This window comes from Quercus suber, unplaced genomic scaffold (genome assembly GCF_002906115.3).
Source record: "Quercus suber isolate HL8 unplaced genomic scaffold, Cork oak 2.0 scaffold_704, whole genome shotgun sequence".
In the NCBI taxonomy this organism is placed as follows: Eukaryota; Viridiplantae; Streptophyta; class Magnoliopsida; order Fagales; family Fagaceae; genus Quercus; species Quercus suber.
The window spans coordinates 125,871-147,233 of NW_027070145.1; the positions used below are offsets into that span (position 1 = coordinate 125,871).

Here is a 21,363-nt window from a genome sequence, read left to right on the forward strand (position 1 = left end):
ATTCGATTAGGAATCCATAACCCTATATTATATTATAAATAGTTTTTTTTTAAGGTATTATTTATTACAATTTCAACTCGGCTTTTCATTCCTATATTATATTTTAAATAGGTTTTTTTTTTTTTGGATTATTCTTCCAATACCACTCTGTTGTACAGCCTCTTGCATTGATTTTGGTTCTTGGAGCGCCTCCAAATAAAAGATATGTAAAGTTTTCTTATTGGATTTAATGTTAACATATATGAGAGATATTTTGGTCAATTAGAAAAAGTTTGATAAAACATAGAAGGAAAAAGAACTAAAGAACACACAATCTGAAGAAAAAAAAAAAAAAAGTGGCTGTATTAGGTAGAGGCTTTTGGAGATTCTTTTTTTTTTTTTTTTTTTGGAATTCTTTACGTTCATGTGTATGTATGTATTGGGTTTAATTGAATTGGAATTATTTTTGAAACTTTGGTTTTGATTGAATAATGAAAATGGCAGAAGATGTTCAAATATTTAGAGTTTTATGTATATGTGTTGTAGTTTATACTTTGTATTTGAATTGTTAAATTGTTAATTCATAGTTTCATTTTTCTTCTATTAATCATGAATAATAATATTGCTATTTGAAACTATCATGATATGGTATCAATGATATTATCATTCCGAATGCTTTCCTTCAAAGTTTAGATAGGTTATATTTTATGATTAAAAAAAGTTACAATTAAATGTGTTTTGAAATTACATTTTAATATATATATATATATATATATTTTGGATGTGTTGGATCTTAAATGACTTTTATTAAACCTCATCCTTTATGGCATCCTTAAAAAGAAAACTCATATAGATAGGTATTAGGATATTATTTGGAACTATCATAATGGACTAACGTATCACACATGCTACGGATCTAACTATAACATTCTACACTATAAAATAAAAATTGGGCCTATGGTTATCTTCTCTTGCAAAAAAAAAATGGTTAAATTCTTATTAATTGTGATAGGTCACTTTTAGGTAAAATAGAAACTCTATCAACTAAGTTTCAAGAAATTTAAAATTCTATTACAAAAAATTTCCAGAACATTAAATTTTATTTTAATAATTTTACATGGTAAAAGAATAAAATTTATATATTACATACAATCATTACTTTAATTACCTTCTAAATAATGGAGGATATGATAATGCAATTTGTAAATCTACTATCAAGATAACATAGATTAGATTGGTGGTGGATAGTAGATTTAATTGTAATTGAGTATTGTGTGAAGTCATCAACATAGAATAGTCCATGCTAGGATATGTTATGTGAAACCAGTGATATGAAAGAAAAAGAATTTTTCTAAACCATTATATTGAACAAAAAATTATTTATTTTCATTTATTTTCAAGTTATACATTTTTTTTAAGTCAAGTCATATACCTTTAAGCAAAATAAATGCTTTTAATTTTTATTTACCTATCTTGTGCATCGCACGAGTTAGCAACTAGTTAATCATATATATTTTTTCAATTTATAATAGGATAGATATTAAGCCATATTGTAAAATATATATATATATATATATAAATGCCATTTTAGAAAATTTGATAAAAATATAATAATATTCCACTATCTTAACATAGATTCAGGCTTCTATTACAGTGTTATCACCAAACAAATGAATCTGAATCTCATTCCAACTTCTTGTTTTACTTGTAATACTTATCCCGATTACATTGTAATAATTAGTACAATATACTAAACGTGCCCTAAGCCTTACTTCACAAAACCAAAACAAAATGCCTAATAAAAACTGTTTAATTTTGCTGGATTAATAGATAGACCCATCAAATTAGGATCCTCAAGCCCTGGAGATCTTTTATCCCATGAAACTTCCCTAGTTCCTTTTATTTTATTTTATTTTATTTTTTCTTTCTTTCTTTTCTTTACTTTCACAACTGCATCCTGGATCTATTCTTTTCCTTTGTCGTTTTTTCTACTTTTCTTTACTTCATGCTTCGCGCCTGGCTTTTAAGTTTGCTTGACAACTGGTTCACTTTGTAATTCCACATGGCAAAGTGCAATTAAACTATGAGGATAGCTTCTTTGTTTTTTTCCTTCTCTTCCACTAATTCTCATTAGTATGTAGAACTTTTATAACCTATAAAACAAAAATAGTTTATAATCAATCACAAATTAACATAAAATTAAGGGTAAATATGCAAATTTGAGAGTACTTTATTATATACATTTCATATACATAAGTTTACAATAATATTTGTGCATCGGCCAGCACTAGCCTAGTTTAATAGTTAATTGACATTCCAATATGAGCTGAATTAGATCTAGATCTGAAAAAATAAATTATAATTTGAAATACAAATTTTCATGCCTAACTGACCACTAAAAATAAATAATAATAATAATAATAAACATGATCCATATGCTTCAAATTCATAATTAAATTCATTTTCTTAAAAAAAAACAAAAAAAAAAACAAAAAAAAAACAAACAAACAAACGTAGACCCTTTTTTTAGAAACAAAAAAAGTAATGAATTTTATATAAGTTGTCTTCTCTATTTATTTATTTTTATTTTTACTTTCTTTCTTTTGGGTTTATTATTCCAATGTTATAACAAGATTTGACATAGAGCAACAAGGAAAACTACCTTATTTAGGATTAGGACTTATCTTCTTTATTTATTTATTTATAGATCTTCTTTCTTTCTTTTGGGTTTATAATTCCAATGTTATAAGGATTTGTAGTCCTAGACCTAGTCATAGAGCAACAAGGAAACCTACCTTATTTAGGATTATGACTTATCTTCTTTATTTATATTTTTTCTTTCTTTCTTTTTGGGTTTATTATTCCAATGTCATAATAGGATTTGTAATCCTAGTTGTAAAGCCACGAGGAAAACTACCTTATTTTGGATTAGGACTTTTTTTTTTTTTTTTGGGGATAAAAATTTAGGATTAGGACTTTATCTCCCATTTAAAGGCTTAAACCTCCTCTCGCTCCCACATAATACAATACCATCAATCACACTGTCTCAAACCAATCAGTGCTTCACACCCAATAACGTGACCTCATCCCAACTACTCCTTAGTCCTTCTCCTTCCTTCACACAACCAGGTCCCTCTCTATCTTCCTATGTATTAATGTCAATATCTTTATTATGGCTCGAGATCACATTAAATATGATGTAACTTTAACCAATGTAAAACTATCTAATAACTTTTTATATTATATCAATATTGTAAAGTTGAATTTATTCAATCATGTATTTGCTTCATTCCATGCCAAATTTGCTTATAATTTAACAATTAGATACCCTGTGTTTAGGTGAGAAATATGTAAGGGTAGTACGTGAGAGAGTGTGAAGAAAACTCAAGATGTGTGCAATTCAAAGGAGTTTCGTGACTAGATCTCATGACTGGCTTGCAACTGGCAAGTCGCCAAAATGGCACACATGAGAAGCATGCAGAGGAGGTGAAGGATCATGACAGCTGGAGCACTATAGGAAAAAACTTCTAGTCTGGCTAGGTAGTTAGCTCTCAACTCGTTTCAGTCGCGGGGTCGAGTCGCCAAAATGCCCTGTTTGTTGAAAACTGACATTTCGTATTCCTCATACACCCTACTATAAATGTCCTTATACCCACAAAATGTAGAGAGCTTCCAAAGAGAATTTTGAAAGAGAAACCCTAGAGAAAAACAAGATTGACTCATCCGCAATCTTCATCCTTTGATTCTCTAAATTTCTCTACTCTCGCCCTCTTCATTGACATATCCTTGAGAGGTACATTTAGCTAAATCCTTATCTCACTATACCCATATCAGTAATGAGGTATTTTGGTGCTTGGGAAGTAGTTCAGAAGGGACTAATTTATTTTGGTTGATGCAGTGGGCTATTACGGGATCTGGTAAGCTGGAGAAGACAAAGTTCGGCATAACCTTGTTAGAGCAAGAAGCTTGGAGGGCTTAGGTGCACTGGGTATATTAGGCTTGGAGAGTCTTCTGCTATTCATGTATCCCAACTTGATTCTCTAGTGGATTATTGACCGCTTGGAGGGCGGTGGAGAGGTTTTATGCTGAGTGCTTCAGATTCCTCTTCAATAACACATTGTTGTGTTATCTTTGTGTTTGCATCTTTCTTCCTTTTCTCTTTACCTTTTAATTATTGTTGTTTTGGTTATTAATTATGGTTTAGAGTGTGTTACCAATTTGGATATAGCTTATATTTCATTTTCCGCACATATATCGTTTGTTTATAAGCTTGTGTTGGTAATTTTATATTTGGGGGTTTAAACGTTCATGGTATTTTACACCCTATTTGAACTTTCAAATATTTTGAAAATCTCAATATTAGATTATATGTTCTTTATGTTTTTAAAACACGCACCGAATTTTACGCTAATTGGATGTTATTAATTTCAGGTTGTCTTCAAATTTTTCAAAAACGAGGCATTCATTCATTCACTAACATGTAAAGAATCTTGGTATAAAGCCTCCACCACAGGTGGTGGTGAGTCTTCTATCTAATAGACTACATCACTAATATTTTTTGCATACCTTGCTAAAGAATGCGCAACCATATTCCCCCCTCTCTTAGTACAACTTATTGAAGCCCGCTGCATCCCATTCAAGTAAGCACAAATATCCTCATATACATGTCCAAGCAAGGAATTGTGGCAAGACAAACCCGAGATGGCTTTCATTACAGTGATGTTATTGCCCTCAATTACAAGATCTGAAAATCTAGCTTCCATGGCAAAGACCACTGCTTGTCAACACGCCAAAGCTTTTGCCTCTTCACTATTTCTCACAGAGGGCCCCTTAGCTGACATTCCAGCCATTATTTCTACCTTTGCATTTCGGATTATTGCTCCAATTCCAAAACGCTGCTACTCTGTGAACACAGCTACATCAAAATTCAACTTATACATAGTCTAAGGTGGAGGCTTCCAATGGCGTCCGCTTGAGGTTGTGTTCGAACAACCAGCTGCTCCTACGCCTTTATGTACTCTTCCAGGTAGTCTGCTGCACATCTGTTTAGCTAGCAAGGATTCTTTATCTTTCCACCATGCACCATCGTGTTCGTCTGATTCCACAAAGTCCAAGCTTGCACCACAAAAAGCTCTATCCTAGCTGTATTAAGTCTGTTCATCAATGCCTCAAAAAGCTGGATAAAATCATGAAAGTTAGTAGCTCATTTTCTGCATCATGGTGGAACTGCCAACCCACACATCTTGGGCTGCTAGACATTCCCAAAGAGCATGAATCACGGTCTCTGGAGCTCTCTAATAGCAAAGGCATAAATTCTCTCTAATAATATTTCTTTTAGCTAAATTTACTTGAGTTGGCAGTATATCATGACAAGCCCTCCACGCAAATACCTTCAATTTGTTAGGCACCCTTACTCTCCACAATTTCTTCCATAGTTGCTGCCCAGAACCTATTGAACTTTCAGCCCATTCCCTAAGCACTTTTCTAGCCACATGATACCCGGATCTAACTGTGTAAAGACCTTCTTTATTATGTAGCCACACCACAACATCAGTCACATGCCTATGGCTTAAGGGAATTTTACATATAGCCTCTGCATCCTCTCTATTAAATATTGTCATGATGGTATCTCTCCTCCACCCATGTAAATCCAAATCTATATGATCTGAAATCCTCCAATCCTCCACACCCTCATGAACCGGATGCAGCACCTTATTTGATGGATAATTAGAAATCCATTTATCCACCAAAACTTTTATAAATTCACCATTTCCCACATGCCAACAAGATCCGCTTCTCAAAATTGGCATGGCATCCATAATACTTCTCCATATATATGAACAATTGCAAGACACAACAGCATCCAAGAAGTGGCATCTCGGAAAATATCTAGCTTTGAAACATTTGAAGAAGAGAGAATTTTGGTTTTGCATTAACCTCCAGCTTTGTTTAGCTAGCATAGCATGATTAAACAACCTCAAATCCTAAAATCCCATCCCTCCATCAGCATTTGGTTGAGTTATTCTACCCCAATTCTTCCAATGAATCTTTCTTCCATTACCCACTCGTCCCCACCAAAATCTAGCACACAAAGTGGAAGCTCAAAAATGTGTTGAAAATACAAGAGCTATTTAGACCTCCCAAATTAAAGTTACGACTCAATTAATTATACACTAACTTAATACTAAGTGCGGAATAGTGTAAATGTGAGCGGATAAACAAACAAGCTATTTTAATCCATAAACTTAATAACACAGTAGTAAAATGGAATGAAAAAGAGTAGGGAATAGAGATGCAAACACAAGATAACATGCCGATGTGTTATCGAAGAGGAAACCGAAGAACTCAACGAAAAACCTCTCCGCCGCCCTCCAAGCGGTAATCGATCCACTAGACAATCAGTTGGGATACATAGGTTAGCAAGAGATCATCCAAGCCTAATCTAACCAATGTACCTAAGCCCTCCAAACTCCTATTCCAACAAGGCTTCTCGAAACCGTGTCTTGTTTAGTTCTCTGAATCCCGCAACAAGCTCCATGTTGCATCTACCATCCTTGGCTTCTTCCAATACTTCCCAGTACCACCAAAACCTCACTTGACACTATGAAGGGTGTGGTAAGTGTTTGGGCTATCAATCTCTCAATGGTATGAAAATGGAGAGGTAGGAGTTAAGGAAAATCCATAAGCAATTGTGTAGAGAAATGTGGGTATAACAATCTCCAACTCTCAAGATTTGTGACTAGGGTTTTCTCTCAGAAGCACTCTTCAACATTTATAGGTAATATGGGTAAATATAGTGTGGGTACAGAAAGTGTGTATTAGATAGTACAACCTGGCAAAACAAAATGTTTTGTGAGTGTCTCGCGAAAAGGCCTTAGCTGGAGCTAATCGCGAAACACAGCTGTCTCGATCTGTACTAACTCTTCACATTCCAGTCATGTGCAGGGCACATGCATCACTTCGCGGGATGCTTAGTCGTGAGCTACCGACGAGAAATCTTCTATCTTCAATTGCTTGAGTCTTCTCTCTCTCTCTCTCTCTCTCTCTCTCTCTCTCAACCCTTACAATTAAATCCTACAATAAATATAGGGTACAAAAAGATTGAATAAAATTACAATCAAATTTGGCACGGAATAAAAGCCAACAAAACACATAATTGTAAATTATAACTTTACACAAAGCATTCAGTTCCTCACACAATTTAACCGGCATCTGGAAAACCCCTATAGTATATGTAGGAATTGCTTGCATAACTGCCTTTATTAATACTTCTTTGCTTGCTCTTGATAACATCATGCCCTTCAACCCTTGTAATTTTTTCCAAACTCTATCCTTTAGATAGGAAAAAGTTTGATACTTTGCCCTTCCCACCAGTGTAGGCAACCCCAAATACAATTTAAATCTGTCCACCACCTTCACCCCTAATAATGACACAATCTCTGCTTTTTTTCCCTTCTTGAGTATTACTGCTGAAATAAACCAAGGATTTCTCCATATTAATGCATTGGCTAGAAGCATTAGCATAGGTCTGTAAAACTTCATTAATCACCCCAACCTCTCCACTAGTGGCTCGACAAAAAATTATTGAATCATCAGCAAACATTAGATTTGATACTCTAGGTGCCCTACGACATATAAAAGCTCCCCTGATACGCCCATCTAGCTTTGCTTTCTCTAATAATGAAGTGAAGCCTTCTACACATAATAGGAACAGGTATGGGGAAAGGGGATCCCTTTGTCAGATTCCTTTAGTTGGCCGGATATTTCCATATTCTTTTCCATCAATGAGAATGGAAAATGAGGGAGTAGTTACACACCCCATCACCAATTGAATCCATTTGTCTGGAAATCCCAATTTAATCATTATGCCTTTGAGAAAATTCCACTCAACACGATCATATGCTTTACTAATATCAAGCTTCAATGCCAAAAAACTTGTTTTTCCTTTTTTCTAAAAATGCATAGAATGTAAAACTTCATAAGCCACCAGCACATTATCAGTAATAAGCCTCCCTAGCACAAAAGCACTCTGTGTAGGAGATATAATAGCTGGCAGAATCTATTTCAACCTGTTAGCCAGCACTTTATAAATATTTTATAAATTACATTACACAAGCTAATTGGCCTAAAATCAAACATTCTCTGAGGAGATTTAATTTTAGGTATCAGAGCAATATTAGTCTGGTTTATATCAGGCCCCATAACACCAGAATGTAAATAGTCTAACACTGCACTAACTACATTATCACCCACTATATGCCAAAACTTTTGGTAGAAAAGAGCATTCATACCATCAGGTCCAGGCACCTTTATTGGTCTCATTTGGAACATCGCTATCTTAATTTCCTTAGCAGTAAAATCACTGGACAATATCTGTTGCATATCCGGGGTCACCTTATGCTCCACTATGCTAAGACAATCATCAACCTGAGTACAAGTACTGCAAGAAACAATTTCTCAAAATAATTTATTGCTACATGAGAAATATCTTCCACCTCCTCCACCCAATCTCTATCAGAATTTTTTACACCCTAAATATAATTTCTCCTCCACCATTGTGATGCTTTAGAGTGAAAAAATTTTGTATTCTTGTCTCCACACTTAAGCCAAGAAACTCTAGATCTCTGTGCCTAAAAAATCTCCTGTTTCATTAATAAATCATCCAACTCCTTGCTCACCTCCAAGAATTCTGCCCTTGAAGCTTCCGTGGTCACTACCATGTTCAAATTTTTCAATTTTTTTTGGAGCTGTTTGATGTCTTCACTGTTCGGCCTGGCCTTAGAAGATCCCCAAGCTTGTAATTGATCCCCATAGTTCTGAATTTTCTGCTTGATATCTACCAACTCGTGCCCTCCATTATGCTCCAACGTCCATGCTTCTTTAACAATAGCCTCACATTCCTCCCAAAGCAGCCATGTTTCCTCAAACTTAATTCCTCTCCTTCCTTTTCTACTATTCTTCTCAAATTTTTGTGTGTGGAGAACAATTGGCAAGTGGTTTGAAGCACGAGGGGCCAAATGCACCACTGAACTCAGCTGAAGTTTTTCTTTCCATTCCCTTGTTGCAATAGCTCTATCTAACCGAATTCTAGTGTTTGCCTCTCCTGTTCACTTATTATTCCAAGTATAAGGATATCCCTTAGAGCCCAAGTCCTCCAAATGACACACCTCCATTGCAGCCCAAAAATCTTCACCTTGGCTTACTTGTGCTGGCCGTTTACTGAGCTTTTCAGAAAATTGGAGAAAAGTATTAAAATCTCCAATACATAGCCAAGGACCCTCCACAAAAGACTTTAAATGGTTTAGTAACTCCCAAGACTTATGGTTTTGCTGCACTTNCACAGAAAATGGCATTCAATGCTTTACTGTTTGCATTAGCTGCCGCAAGAGCTGCCTTGTCCCAAGTGGATTTGGCATCCACTAGCTTTGTCCAACCTATATCAACTGCATCCCACACAGCCTCATCCATAGAACACAAAAACGCCCTCATTCGGACTTTCCAAAAAGCATAGTTATTACCATCAAAAAATGGTGGAGCAGTGAGAGATTGAGACCTATCCATCTCAACAAGGGGTCAAGGATCACACTTAGGTATTAAAACCACAACAAATGTACCCACTCTGATACCAATTGAAGGTTCAATATGGGTATGAAACACCCTTGAACGTTTAGTCCCCCAAATACAAAAATATCAATTCAAACTTTATATCAGACAATTAATGTGCGGAATATGATAACAAGCTTATAACAGAATTGATAAAACAATCTAAGCCAAATATAAACACATCCACAGCAGTAAATATAAGGCAAAGATAAAGGAAAGAGAGATGCAAACACAGGGACAACACACGATGTGTTATCGAAGAGGAAACCGAAGTTCTCGGCGTAAAACCTCTCCGCCGCCCTCCAAACGGTGATAAAATCCACTAAAGAATATAGTTGGGATACATGAACAGCAGAAGACCCTCCAAGCCTAATCTACCCAAGTACCTAAGCCCTCAAAACTTCTTACTCCAACGAGGTTACGCCGAACCTATTTCTTCTTTAGCTTGCCGGATTCTGCTACTTGACCATAGCATCAACCAATGTATATTGGTTCCTTTCCAAACTGCTTCCCTAAGCACCAAATGGACCTTCTCACAGACGTGGGTATAGTGAGATAAGGGTTTGGTAAATAACCTCTCAAGGGTATGACAATGGAGAGGAAGAGAGTAGAGAAATTTATAGAGTCTCTTTAGATGAAGATTGGGGATGAGGCAATCTTGTTTTTCTCTAGGGTTTCCTCTCACAAAATTCTCTCTGGAAGCTCTCTCAATATGATGGGTATAAGAGTGTATATATAGTAGGGTGAGAAGGGAATGCAAAACGTCAGTTTTTGCCAAATAGGGCAAGTTGGCGACTTGGTCTCGCGGCTTGTCCAAGTCGCGAGTTTAAGTCGCGACGTAACGGCCTGGCCAGACTGGAACTTTTGTCCTATAGCGTGACAGCTGACGCGACCCTTCAGCTTCCCAGTGTGCCTCTCAGGTGCTAGCCTTTGGTGGCTTGCCAGTCGCGATCCACCCGCGAGCCCTAGCCGCGAGCCTCTGTTTTTCTTACACACTCTTGAACTTTTCTTCACATCTTCTCACATACTACCCTTACAATTTTTCCACCTAAATACAGGGTTGCTAAGTGCTAAATTACAAGCAAATTGGTCACGGAATAAAGCTAATTAAATGGTTGATTAAATTCAACCTTACAAGTGGGCTATTACGGGATCCGGTAAACTGAAGAAGACAAAGTTTGGCGTAACCTTGTTGGAGCAAGAAGCTTGGAGGGCTTAGGTGCACTTGGTAAATTAGGCTTGGAGAGTCTTCTGCTATTCATGTATCCCAACTTGATTCTCTAGTGGATTATTGACAGTTTGGAGGGCGGTGGAGAGGTTTTACACTGAGTACTTTAGTTTCCTCTTCGATAACACATCGCTGTGTTATCTTTGTGTTTGCATCTTTCTTCCTTTTCTCTTTACCTTTTAATTATTGTTGTTTTGGTTATTAATTATGGTTTAGAGTGTGTTACCAATTTGGATATAGCCTATATTTCATTTTCCGCACATATATTGTTTATTTATAAGCTTGTGGTGGTAATTTTATATTTGGGGGTCTAAACGTTCATAGGTATTTTACACCCTATTTGAATTTTGAAATATTTTGAAAATCTCAATATTAAATTATATGTTCTTTATGTTTTTAAAACACACACTGAATTTTATGCTAATTGGATGTTATTAATTTCAGGTTGTCTTTAAATTTTTCAAGCATGTAGGCTATAAAAAAAATGTTCAATCCAATTATAGATCTATTGAAATTCACATCTAATAAAAATATATTGAGTGGTGCAATATTACTTCAAATGAACCCACCCTTTTATTATTATTATTATTATTATTATTATTATTATTATTAGGTAATAAACTTATAATCAGAGTTTTGAGTTTTTTTTTTTCATTAATTTTTTATTTTTTATTTTTTATTTTTTGAAAACAAGGCATTCATTCATTCACTAACATGTAAAGAATCTTGGTATAAAGCCTCCACCACAGGTGGTGGTGAGTCCTCTATCCAATAGACTACGTCACTAATATTTTTTGCATACCTTGCTAAAGAATGCGCAACGATATTCCCCCCTCTCTTAATACAACTTATTGAAGCCCGCTGCATCCCATTCAAGTAAGCACAAATATCCTCATGTACATGTCCAAGCAAGGAATTATGGCAAGACAAACCCGAGATGGCTTTCATTATAGTGATGTTATTGCCCTCAATTAGAAGATCTGAAAATCCAGCTTCCATGGCAAAAACCACTGCTTGTCAACATGCCAAAGCTTTTGCCTCTTCACTATTTCTCACATAGGTCCCCTTAGCTGACATTCCAGCCATTATTTCTGCCTGTGCATTTCGGATTATTGCTCCAATTCCAGAACTCTGCTACTCTGTGAACACAGCTACATCAAAATTCAACTTATACATAGTCTAAGGTGGAGGCTTCCAATGGTGTCTGCTTGATGTTGTGTTCGAACAACCAGCTGCTCCTACTCCTTTATGTACTCTTCCAGGTAGTCTGCTGCATGTCTGTTCAACTAGCAAGGATTCTTTTTCTTTCTGCCATGCACCATTGTGTTCCTCTAATTCCACAAAGTCCAAGCTTGCACCACAAAAAGCTTTATCCTAGCTGCATTAAGTCTGTTCATCAATGCCTCAAAATGCTGGATAAAATCATGAAAGTTAGTAGCACATTTCTGTATTATGGTGGAACTGCCAACCCACACATCTTGGGCTGCTAGACATTCCCAAAGAGCATGAATCACGGTCTCTGGAGCTCTCTAATAGCAAAGGCATAAATTCTCTCTAATAATATTTCTTTTAGCTAAATTTACTCAGGTTGGTAGTATCTCATGACAAGCCCTCCACGCAAATACCTTCAATTTGTTAGGCACCCTTACTCTCCACAATTTCTTCCATAGTTGCTGCCCAGAACCTGTTGAACTTTCAGCCCATTCCCTAAGCACTTTTCTAGCCACATGATACCCGGATCTAACTATGTAAACACCTTCTTTATTATGTAGCCACACCACAACATCAGTCACACGCCTATGGCTTAAGGGAACTTTACATATAGCCTCCGCATCCTCTCTATTAAATATTGTCATGATGGTATCTCTCCTCCACCCATGTAAATCCAAATCTATAAGATCCGAAATCCTCCAATCCTCCACACCCTCATGAACCGGATGCAGCACCCTATTTGATGGATAATTAGAAATCCATTTATCCACCAAAACTTTTATAAATTCACCATTTCCCACACTCCAACAAGATCCACTTCTCAAAATTGGCATGGCATCCATAATACTTCTCCATACATATGAACAATTGCGAGACATAGCAGCATCCAAGAAGTGGCATCTCAGAAAATATCTAGCTTTGAAACATTTGAAGAATAGAGAATTTTGGTTCTGCATTAACCTTCAGCTTTGTTTAGCTAGCATAGCATGATTAAACAACCTCAAATCCCAAAAATCCCATCCCTCTATCAGCTTTTGGTTGAGTTATTCTACCCCAATTCTTCCAATGAATCTGTCTTCCATTACCCACTCGTCCCCACCAAAATCTAGCACACAAAGTGGAAGCTCAAAAATGTGTTGAAAACACAAGAGCTATTTAGACCCCCCCAAATTAAAGTTACGGCTCAATTGATTTTACACTAGCTTAATACTAAGTGCAGAATAGTGTAAATGTGAGCGGATAAACAAACAAGCTACTTTAATCTATAAACTTAACAACACAGTAGTAAAATGGAATGAAAAATAGTAGGGAAGAGAGATGCAAACACAAAATAACATGCCGATGCGTTATCGAAGAGGAAACCAAAGAACTCAGCGAAAAACCTCTTTGCCGCCCTCCAAGCGATAATCGATCCACTAGACAATCAGTTGGGATACATGGGTTAGCAAGAAACCATCCAAGCCTAATCTACCCGATGTACCTAAGCCCTCCAAACTCCTACTCCAACAAGGCTTCTCGAAACCGTGTCTTGTTTAGCTCTCCAAATCCCGCAACAAGCTCCATGTTGCATCTACCATCCTTGGCTTCTTCCAATACTTCACAGCACCACCAAAACCTCACTTGACACTATGAAGGGCATGGTAAGTGTTTGGACTATCAACCTCTCAATGGTATGAAAATAGAGAGGTAAGAGTTGAGGAAAATCCATAAGCAATTGTATAGAGAAATGTGGGTATAACAATCTCTAACTCTCAAGGTTTGTGACTAGGGTTTTCTCTCAGAAGCACTCTTCAACATTTATGGGTAATATGGGTAAATATAATGTGGGTGCAGAAAGTGTGTATCAGATAATACAACCTGGCAAAACAAAATATTTTGTGAGTGTCTCGCGAAAAGGCCTTACCTGGAGCTAATCGCGAAACACAGCTGTCTCCATCTGTACTGACTCTTCACATTCCAGTCATGTACAGGGCACATGCATCACTTCGCGGGATGCTTAGTTGCGAGCTACCCGCGAGAAATCTTCTATCTTCAATTGCTTGAGTCTTCACACACACACTCTTTCTCTCTCTCTCTCTCTCTCTCTCTCTCGCACAACCCTTACAATTAAATCCCACAATAAATATTGGGTACAAAAAGATTGAATAAAATTACAATCAAATTTGGCACAGAATAAAAGTCAACAAAAAACATAGTTGTAAATTATAACTTTACACAAAGTATTCAGTTCCTCACACAATTTAACTAGCAACTGGAAAACCCCCATAGTATATGTAGGAATTGCTTGCATAACTGCCTTTATTAATACTTCCTTGCCTGCTCTTGATAACATCATGCCCTTCCACCCTTGTAATTTTTTCCAAACTCTATCCTTTAGATAGGAAAAAGTTTGATACTTTTCCCTTCCCACCAGTGTAGGCAACCCTAAATACAATTTAAATCTGTCCACCACCTTCACCCCTAATAATGACACAATCTCTGCTTTTTTTCCCTTCTTGAATGTTACTGCTGAAATAAACCAAGGATTTCTCCATATTAATGCATTGGCTAGAAGCATTAGCATAGGTCTGTAAAACTTCATTAATCACCCCAACCTCTCCACTAGTGGCTCGACAAAAAATTATTGAATCATCAGCAAACATTAGATTTGATACTCTAGGTTCCCTACGACATATAAAAGCTCCCCTGATTCGCCCATCTAGCTTTGCTTTCTCTAATAATGAAGTGAAGCCTTCTACACATAATAGGAACAGGTATCGAGAAAGGAGATCCCCTTGTCAAATTCCTTTAGTTGGCCGGATATTTCCATATTCTTTTCCATTAACGAGAATGGAAAATGAGGGAGTAGTTACACACCCCATCACCAATTGAATCCATTTGTCTAGAAATCCCAATTTAATCATTATGCCTTTGAGAAAATTCCACTCAACACAGTCATATGCTTTACTGATATCAAGCTTCAATGCCAATGAACTTGTTTTTCCTTTTTTCCAAGAATGCATAGAATGTAAAACTTCATAAGCCACCAGCACATTATCAGTAATAAGCCTTCCTGGCACAAAAGCACTCTGTGTAGGAGATATAACAGCTGGCAGAATCTGTTTCAACCTGTTAGCCAGCACTTTATATATATTTTATAAATTACATTACACAAACTAATTGGCCTAAAATCAAACATTCTCTGAGGAGATTTAATTTTAGGTATCAGAGCAATATTAGTGTGGTTTATATCAGGCCCCAAAACACCATAATGTAAATAGTCTAACACTGCACTAACTACATTATCACCCACTATATGCCAAAACTTTTGGTAGAAAAGAGCATTCATACCATCAGGTCCAAGCACCTTTGTTGGTCTCATTTGGAACATCGCTATCTTAATTTCCTCAGCAGTAAAATCACTGGACAATATCTGTTGCATATCCTGGGTCACCTTATGCTCCACTGTGCTAAGACAATCATCAACCTGAGTACAAGTACCTGCATGAAACAATTTCGCAAAATAATTTATTGCTACATGAGAAATATCTTCCACCTCCTCCACCCAATCTCCATCAGAATTTTTTACACCCTAAATATAATTTCTCCTCCACCGTTGTGATGCTTTAGAGTGAAAAAATTTTGTATTCTTGTCTCCACACTTAAGCCAAGAAACTCTAGATCTCTGTGCCTAAAAAATCTCCTATTTCATTAATAAATCATCCAACTCCTTGCTCACCTCCAAGAATTCTGCCCTTGAAGCTTCCGTGGTCACCACCATGTTCAAATTTTCCAATCTTTTTTGGAGCTGTTTGATGTCTTCACTGTTCGGCCTGGCCTTAGAAGATCCCCAAGCTTATAATTGATCCCTATAGTTCTGAATTTTCTGCTTGATATCTACCAACTCATGCCCTCCATTATGCTCCAACGTCCATGCTTCTTTAACAATAGCCTCACATTCCTCCCAAAGCAGCCATGTTTCCTCAAACTTAAATCCTCTCCTTCCTTTTCTACTATTCTTCTCAAATTTTTGCGTGTGGAGAACAATTGGCAAGTGGTTTGAAGCACGAGGGGCCAAATGCACCACTGAAGTCAGCTAAAATTTTTCTTTCCATTCCCTCGTTGCAACAGCTCTATCTAACCGAATCCTAGTGTTTGCCTCTCCTGTTCACTTATTATTCCAAGTATAAGGATATCCCTTAAAGCCCAAGTCCTCCAAATGCCACTCCTCCATTGCAGCCCGAAAATCTTCAACTTGGCTTACTTGTGCTGGCCGTTTACTAAGCTTTTCAGAAAACTAGAGAAAAGCATTAAAATCTCCAATACATAGCCAAGGACCCTCCGCAAAAGACTTTAAATGGTTTAGTAACTCCCAAGACTTATGGTTTTGCTGCACTTTTGGCCATCCATAAAAGCATGTCAGCCACCACTTAGACCCGTCTTCCTACTTCACTTTTGTCAGCACATAATTATTGGTTAAATTGATCAAGTCCATCCTAATATCATCCTTCCACAATAAAGCCAACCCTCCACCTAAATCAGGTTTCTTCACAATGATTTTATTTTGATAAGGCAATTTACCATACAATTTTTCAAAACCCTCCTTACCTAGTCGTGTCTCCGTAAGAAAACACACATTAGGAGCTTGTTCCGTCAGAATCTTGCGGAGGCTACGACTTGTCCAAGGGTTCCCAAGCCCTTGGCAATTCCAACTTAGCAGCCTCATTGCCTCCCTCAAGGGTGGTCAACCACCCTCGCCAATTCACCGTCATTAATTCGACATAATTTCTCCCACTTCACTCTTTGTGCTTCCTCTTCTCCATCTGATATAGTAGCCTCTGTTTCAGTAAAGCTTCCTCTCTTTCCAAGCAAAAGTATCCGTGGGCCTTATAATACTTCCAAGCCCATAATCCATCCTCATAATCTTGGTCCACATTGACTTCAGTTTAGGCTGTGCTGTTCCATGTAGATTCGACACAATCTACTCATCCACGACATTAGCATTATATCTATCTGATTGTGACTTTGGACTTTCATCAGCTATTGCTGTGTTTGTAGTTATAGAATAATTAGTATCCTTGTCCACAACTCCTTTATTCCCAGTGGTACTCCTCTGCTGAATATCTGGATTCATCTCATGCACTTAAACATTATCCACGTGATTTGAAGTATCCACTCCTAACTTCTTGGACTCCACCACCTGAATTTCTGTATCCACTCCATGATTTTCGTTTGTACTCCTCATCAACTTGTGCAAGTCAGGCTCCACCGTACTCTTTCATGGCAGTGATCTTTGCCGGCCTCCAGTAATCTACCTCCCCCCCCCCCTTCCACCCTCCCCCTGTTTTTCTACTGTATAATGGCTCGTACAGTGACGTAAGTGATGCCCAAGAATACCACAGTAATAACAAAGAACCAGTAACTTTTCATATTTAAATTTTACCCAAGTGTGTTCCCCATCTGAATCTTCAATGAATCCTCCCTGCCTCAATGGTTTAGAAACCGGTAACGCCACCCTCACCCTCATAAAATAATTCGGTGTATCCTGCCCCCTCCGTTTCCCCACATCTTCCACTATACCCAGTGTACTGCCAACCGCTGCTGCTACTTGTGAAGACACCATATCAAACGAGCCCTCCAAATTTGAATCCATAAGGATGCATGATCTAATTTGACATTACTTGCAGTCATCCCTTTATTCCATCACTTGAGTAAAAGCAGTTGCTTATCAAAACTCCACGGTCCCCCTTTCAATACACTGTTTAAATCAAAATCTGTTTGGAACTTGAACTGGAACAAATTTGATCCAATCTCAACAATCTTCAACTCAGTATTCATGCCCCATGCTTTCCGTATTGTACTCATAGCCGCCCTTTTGTTAAAAGCCCTGCACGTCAAAAATTTTCCAATGAGACTCAAATTACAGCTCTCAATCTCGGCTAATCTACCCTCATCAGATATCAGTTTAATTGCATTTATTAGCTGTATTATTTATTTGCAAAAATCCTTTTTTTTTTTTTTTGAGAAGGCAAAAATCTGATTTAATACAATATTATTTGACGTTGTAAATAGGGACTATTGCACTTATTTAATTTCTCACCAAATTAAGATAATGTTAGCACATTGTTCCCCTAATTCCTACTAGGCAAAGGATTATAATCATTATTATTATTATTTGAGAAAGAAGACTTCAATTTTGTTTATCAGGCAGATTGGCCTATTTCTTAAGGCAATGATTAATTACATACGTTCTATATAATAATACATGATATGCTCATAGTTGTCGTTTTAAATTAGTATAATATCTCTGCTAAAGATTTTCACCCTTAGTTTTATTTACTACCAATTCTTCTTATTTCAACTTTATTTTTTCATTTATTTCAAAAGGAATACGCATAGGAGTAATTTGTAGCCATGAACGAAAGTGGTGGTTCAAGAAGGCCAACAAAAAGATCATACAACACTGTAGAGAGGGAAAATTCTCAACCTATCACAAGTTAACAAATCATACTATCAAGTCCATAAAATACAACTAATTACAAAGCACCACGTATTGCTGCTAGGTTTCGCTATCACTACTTAGAAACCAACGGAAATTTGCCAAGTGTCATTGAATTAGAGGCATAAAATGCATGCAAAAAACCAATCACATATCAGCGCGTGTAAGCAATGACATAAGCAGTCTAGCACGTGTAAACAATGACATATGCAATCCAGCGTGTATAAGTGATGACATAAGCGGACTGATTAGGCTGTGACATGTGTCACCAATCAGACTCTGCCACGTATCGTTTACCCACCTCCAAACTCCTATAAATAGAAGCCTTCCTAAGGCATTTCAAACAAAGGACCAAGACACCTTGGGAGAGGACTGAGAAGACATCTTGAGTTCAAAAGTCTAGAAGCTCTGTAGAAATCAAGCTCCAAGAACTTCAACCTCAAATATGAAGAACATTCAAAGTAGATACATCCTAATCATCTTCCTAGATCTCAAACATCACTGGAATCAAACTCAAAAGCCTCCAGAAACTTCAAGAAACTATAAATTGGTGAAACTCTACGAATTCAAGCCTCCAAAGCCCTGAAAAAGTTCCACCACAAACCTTCAAATATGAAGAACATTCGAAGAGGAATCATCCAAATCATATTCCTAGATCTCAAAGTTCACTGGAATCAAGCTCAAAAGCCTCTAGAAGCCTCAACAAACCACAAATCTGTGAAGCTCTACGGATCCAAGCCTCTAAAGCCCCAAAGAATTTCCACCACAAACCTTCAAAGACAAAGAACACACGAAGAACATGAAGAGCAAAGGATTTCTAACAAGCTCATAGCCAAAGATTCATTGTAATTCTATTTCAAAGAGTTTCAATCCATTCTTCAGCCAAATTGAAGTATATTTGGTGTTCAAATCAAAATTACATTACCACAATTCCAATCAACTAATCTTTCAAGGAGATCAAATTAGTAGATCACTCTTTTGTAATCACAGAGAACCATACCACACATTCATCAATACAAATTTTCATTTGTGACACTGTTCTACTTGCTTGACTTATTTCGAACTAAGAAATTGAGTCATCCACAAATTTTGGCACGCCCGATGGGACATCTCTACCTCTCATCTCATTCTCCTTCAAAGAAAGAAATCTTCATCATCTTGCTACCAACTCAAATGGCCTCTAGCAAGAACATCCAAGTTTCAACAATAGCTACTTCAGTTAGAGTTGGTATGGCTACCACCAACAACTGCATTGGTGCAATCAATTATAACCACCTAAAGCTCACAATCAACTTCAATCTCAATCAACTAAGGAATCCAAGGTCCAAACAATCATATCCTTAGACCCTCTTGCAAGAAACAAGATCATCAATAAGGACATCTCCACCTTGGAACACCTCAAGTATAGGGGCAAATCCCCTTCTTCCTTCACAAGAAGTTGGTCGCATGATTTCTCTCCCACCAAAGGGAACCCAAAAGATGAGATTTCATGTGCTCACTTCAATTCACTTTATTTTCCATCATCTTGGGAATTTGTGTTAGTCATGATGACTAACACCTCTACCATGGACAAAAAAATGGCTGAAATGGAACAAAGGGTTGCCCTTCTCACAAAAGCACTTGAAGATAAGGACCTCTAAATTACAACTCTAATGAATAAACTCAAAATACAAGATCTTGGTGAATCAAGCCATGGTCCTAAGTTCCCATTTGGCTTCACTTCTACAAAGGATGACAAAGAGAAAGAAAATCAAGACATTCCTTAACGGGAACAATCTACTTCAGTTGCTTCTTTTTTAGTTCAACAATTAGAAGACATGATAACAAATACCATCCGAGCACAATATGGATGTTCTTCAACAAGTTCTGTAACGACCCCGCCTCAACTGTGTAGATATTGTCCACTTTGGGACCCATATCCCTCACGGTTTTGTTCTTCCCCAAGTTACGCTGGGGAAAAAGCCTCTACACATTGAAGGAAAGTCATTCCTTATAAACACGTTATCATGTGCTTCCCTAGGCGATGTGGGATTCCATGGAATGCAAGACCCTCCTTTTTGGGTCACTACAATCCACCCCCCTTACAAGCACACGCATCCTCACGTGTGGGACCCACACTTCCGGCTAGGGCATGGCTCTGATACCATCTATAACGACCTCGCCTCAACTGTGTAGATATTGTCCGCTTTAGGACCCATACCCCTCACGGTTTTGTTCTTCCCCAGGTTGCGCTGGGGAAAAGGCCTCTACACATTGAAGGGAGGTCATTCCTTATACACACATTCCCATGTGCTTCCCTAGGCGATGTGGGATTCCATAGAATGCAAGACCCCCCCCCCTTTTTGGGTCACTACAAGTTCTCTCACATATTCAAAACCCTACACGAAACGCATCGTCAGCATGAGAATGCCAAATGGGTATCAACCTCCTAAATTCTTGCAATTTGATGGGAAGGGTAACCCAAAACAACACATTGCTCACTTCATAGAAACTTGTGAGAATGTAGGGACTCAAGGAGGCCTCCTTGTAAAGCAGTTTATTCGTTCACTCAAGGGGAATGTCTTTGATTGGTATACAAACTTAGAACCCGAGTCAATCGATAGTTGGAAACAACTTGAAAGAAAGTTTCTTGACTGACTCTATAGCATGTGTCGCATGGTGAGCATGATGAAGCTTACTAATACCAAGCAATGGGAAAATGAGCCGGTGGTCAATTATATCAATCGATGGTGTTCTTTGAGTTTGGATTGCAAGGATAGACTTTCTGAAATATCTACTATAGAGATGTGCATCCAAGGAATGCATTGGGGACTTCTTTACATCTTTCAAGGGATAATGCCCTGAACATTTGAAGAGTTAGCAA

The 21,363-nt window shown here is 37.3% G+C and overlaps 1 protein-coding gene across 1 annotated transcript; it reads right to left on the reverse strand.

Annotated features, from left to right (window-relative positions):
* Positions 1-14,799: 14,799 nt before the first annotated feature.
* Positions 14,800-15,782, reverse strand: LOC136064543 (uncharacterized). Its single transcript, XM_065766433.1, has 3 exons — positions 15,741-15,782; positions 15,289-15,488; positions 14,800-15,130 (listed from the first exon to the last, which is right to left on the reverse strand). Exons 1-3 carry the CDS (start codon positions 15,780-15,782, stop codon positions 14,800-14,802), a joined length of 573 nt encoding a protein of 190 aa, XP_065622505.1.
* Between the last annotated feature and the right edge of the window lie 5,581 nt (positions 15,783-21,363).

Bases quoted from the DNA above. Each gene is read 5' to 3' on its own strand.
- LOC136064543 (XM_065766433.1), bottom strand. From the start codon at position 15,782: ATGGTGGTGACCACGGAAGCTTCAAGGGCAGAATTCTTGGAG. The intron at 15,489-15,740 runs GTGAGCAAGGAG...ACTTGTACTCAG, and splicing joins CAAGGGCAGAATTCTTGGAG to GTTGATGATTGTCTTAGCAC. The intron at 15,131-15,288 runs GTTAGACTATTT...GCTGGCTAACAG, and splicing joins GATAATGTAGTTAGTGCAGT to GTTGAAACAGATTCTGCCAG.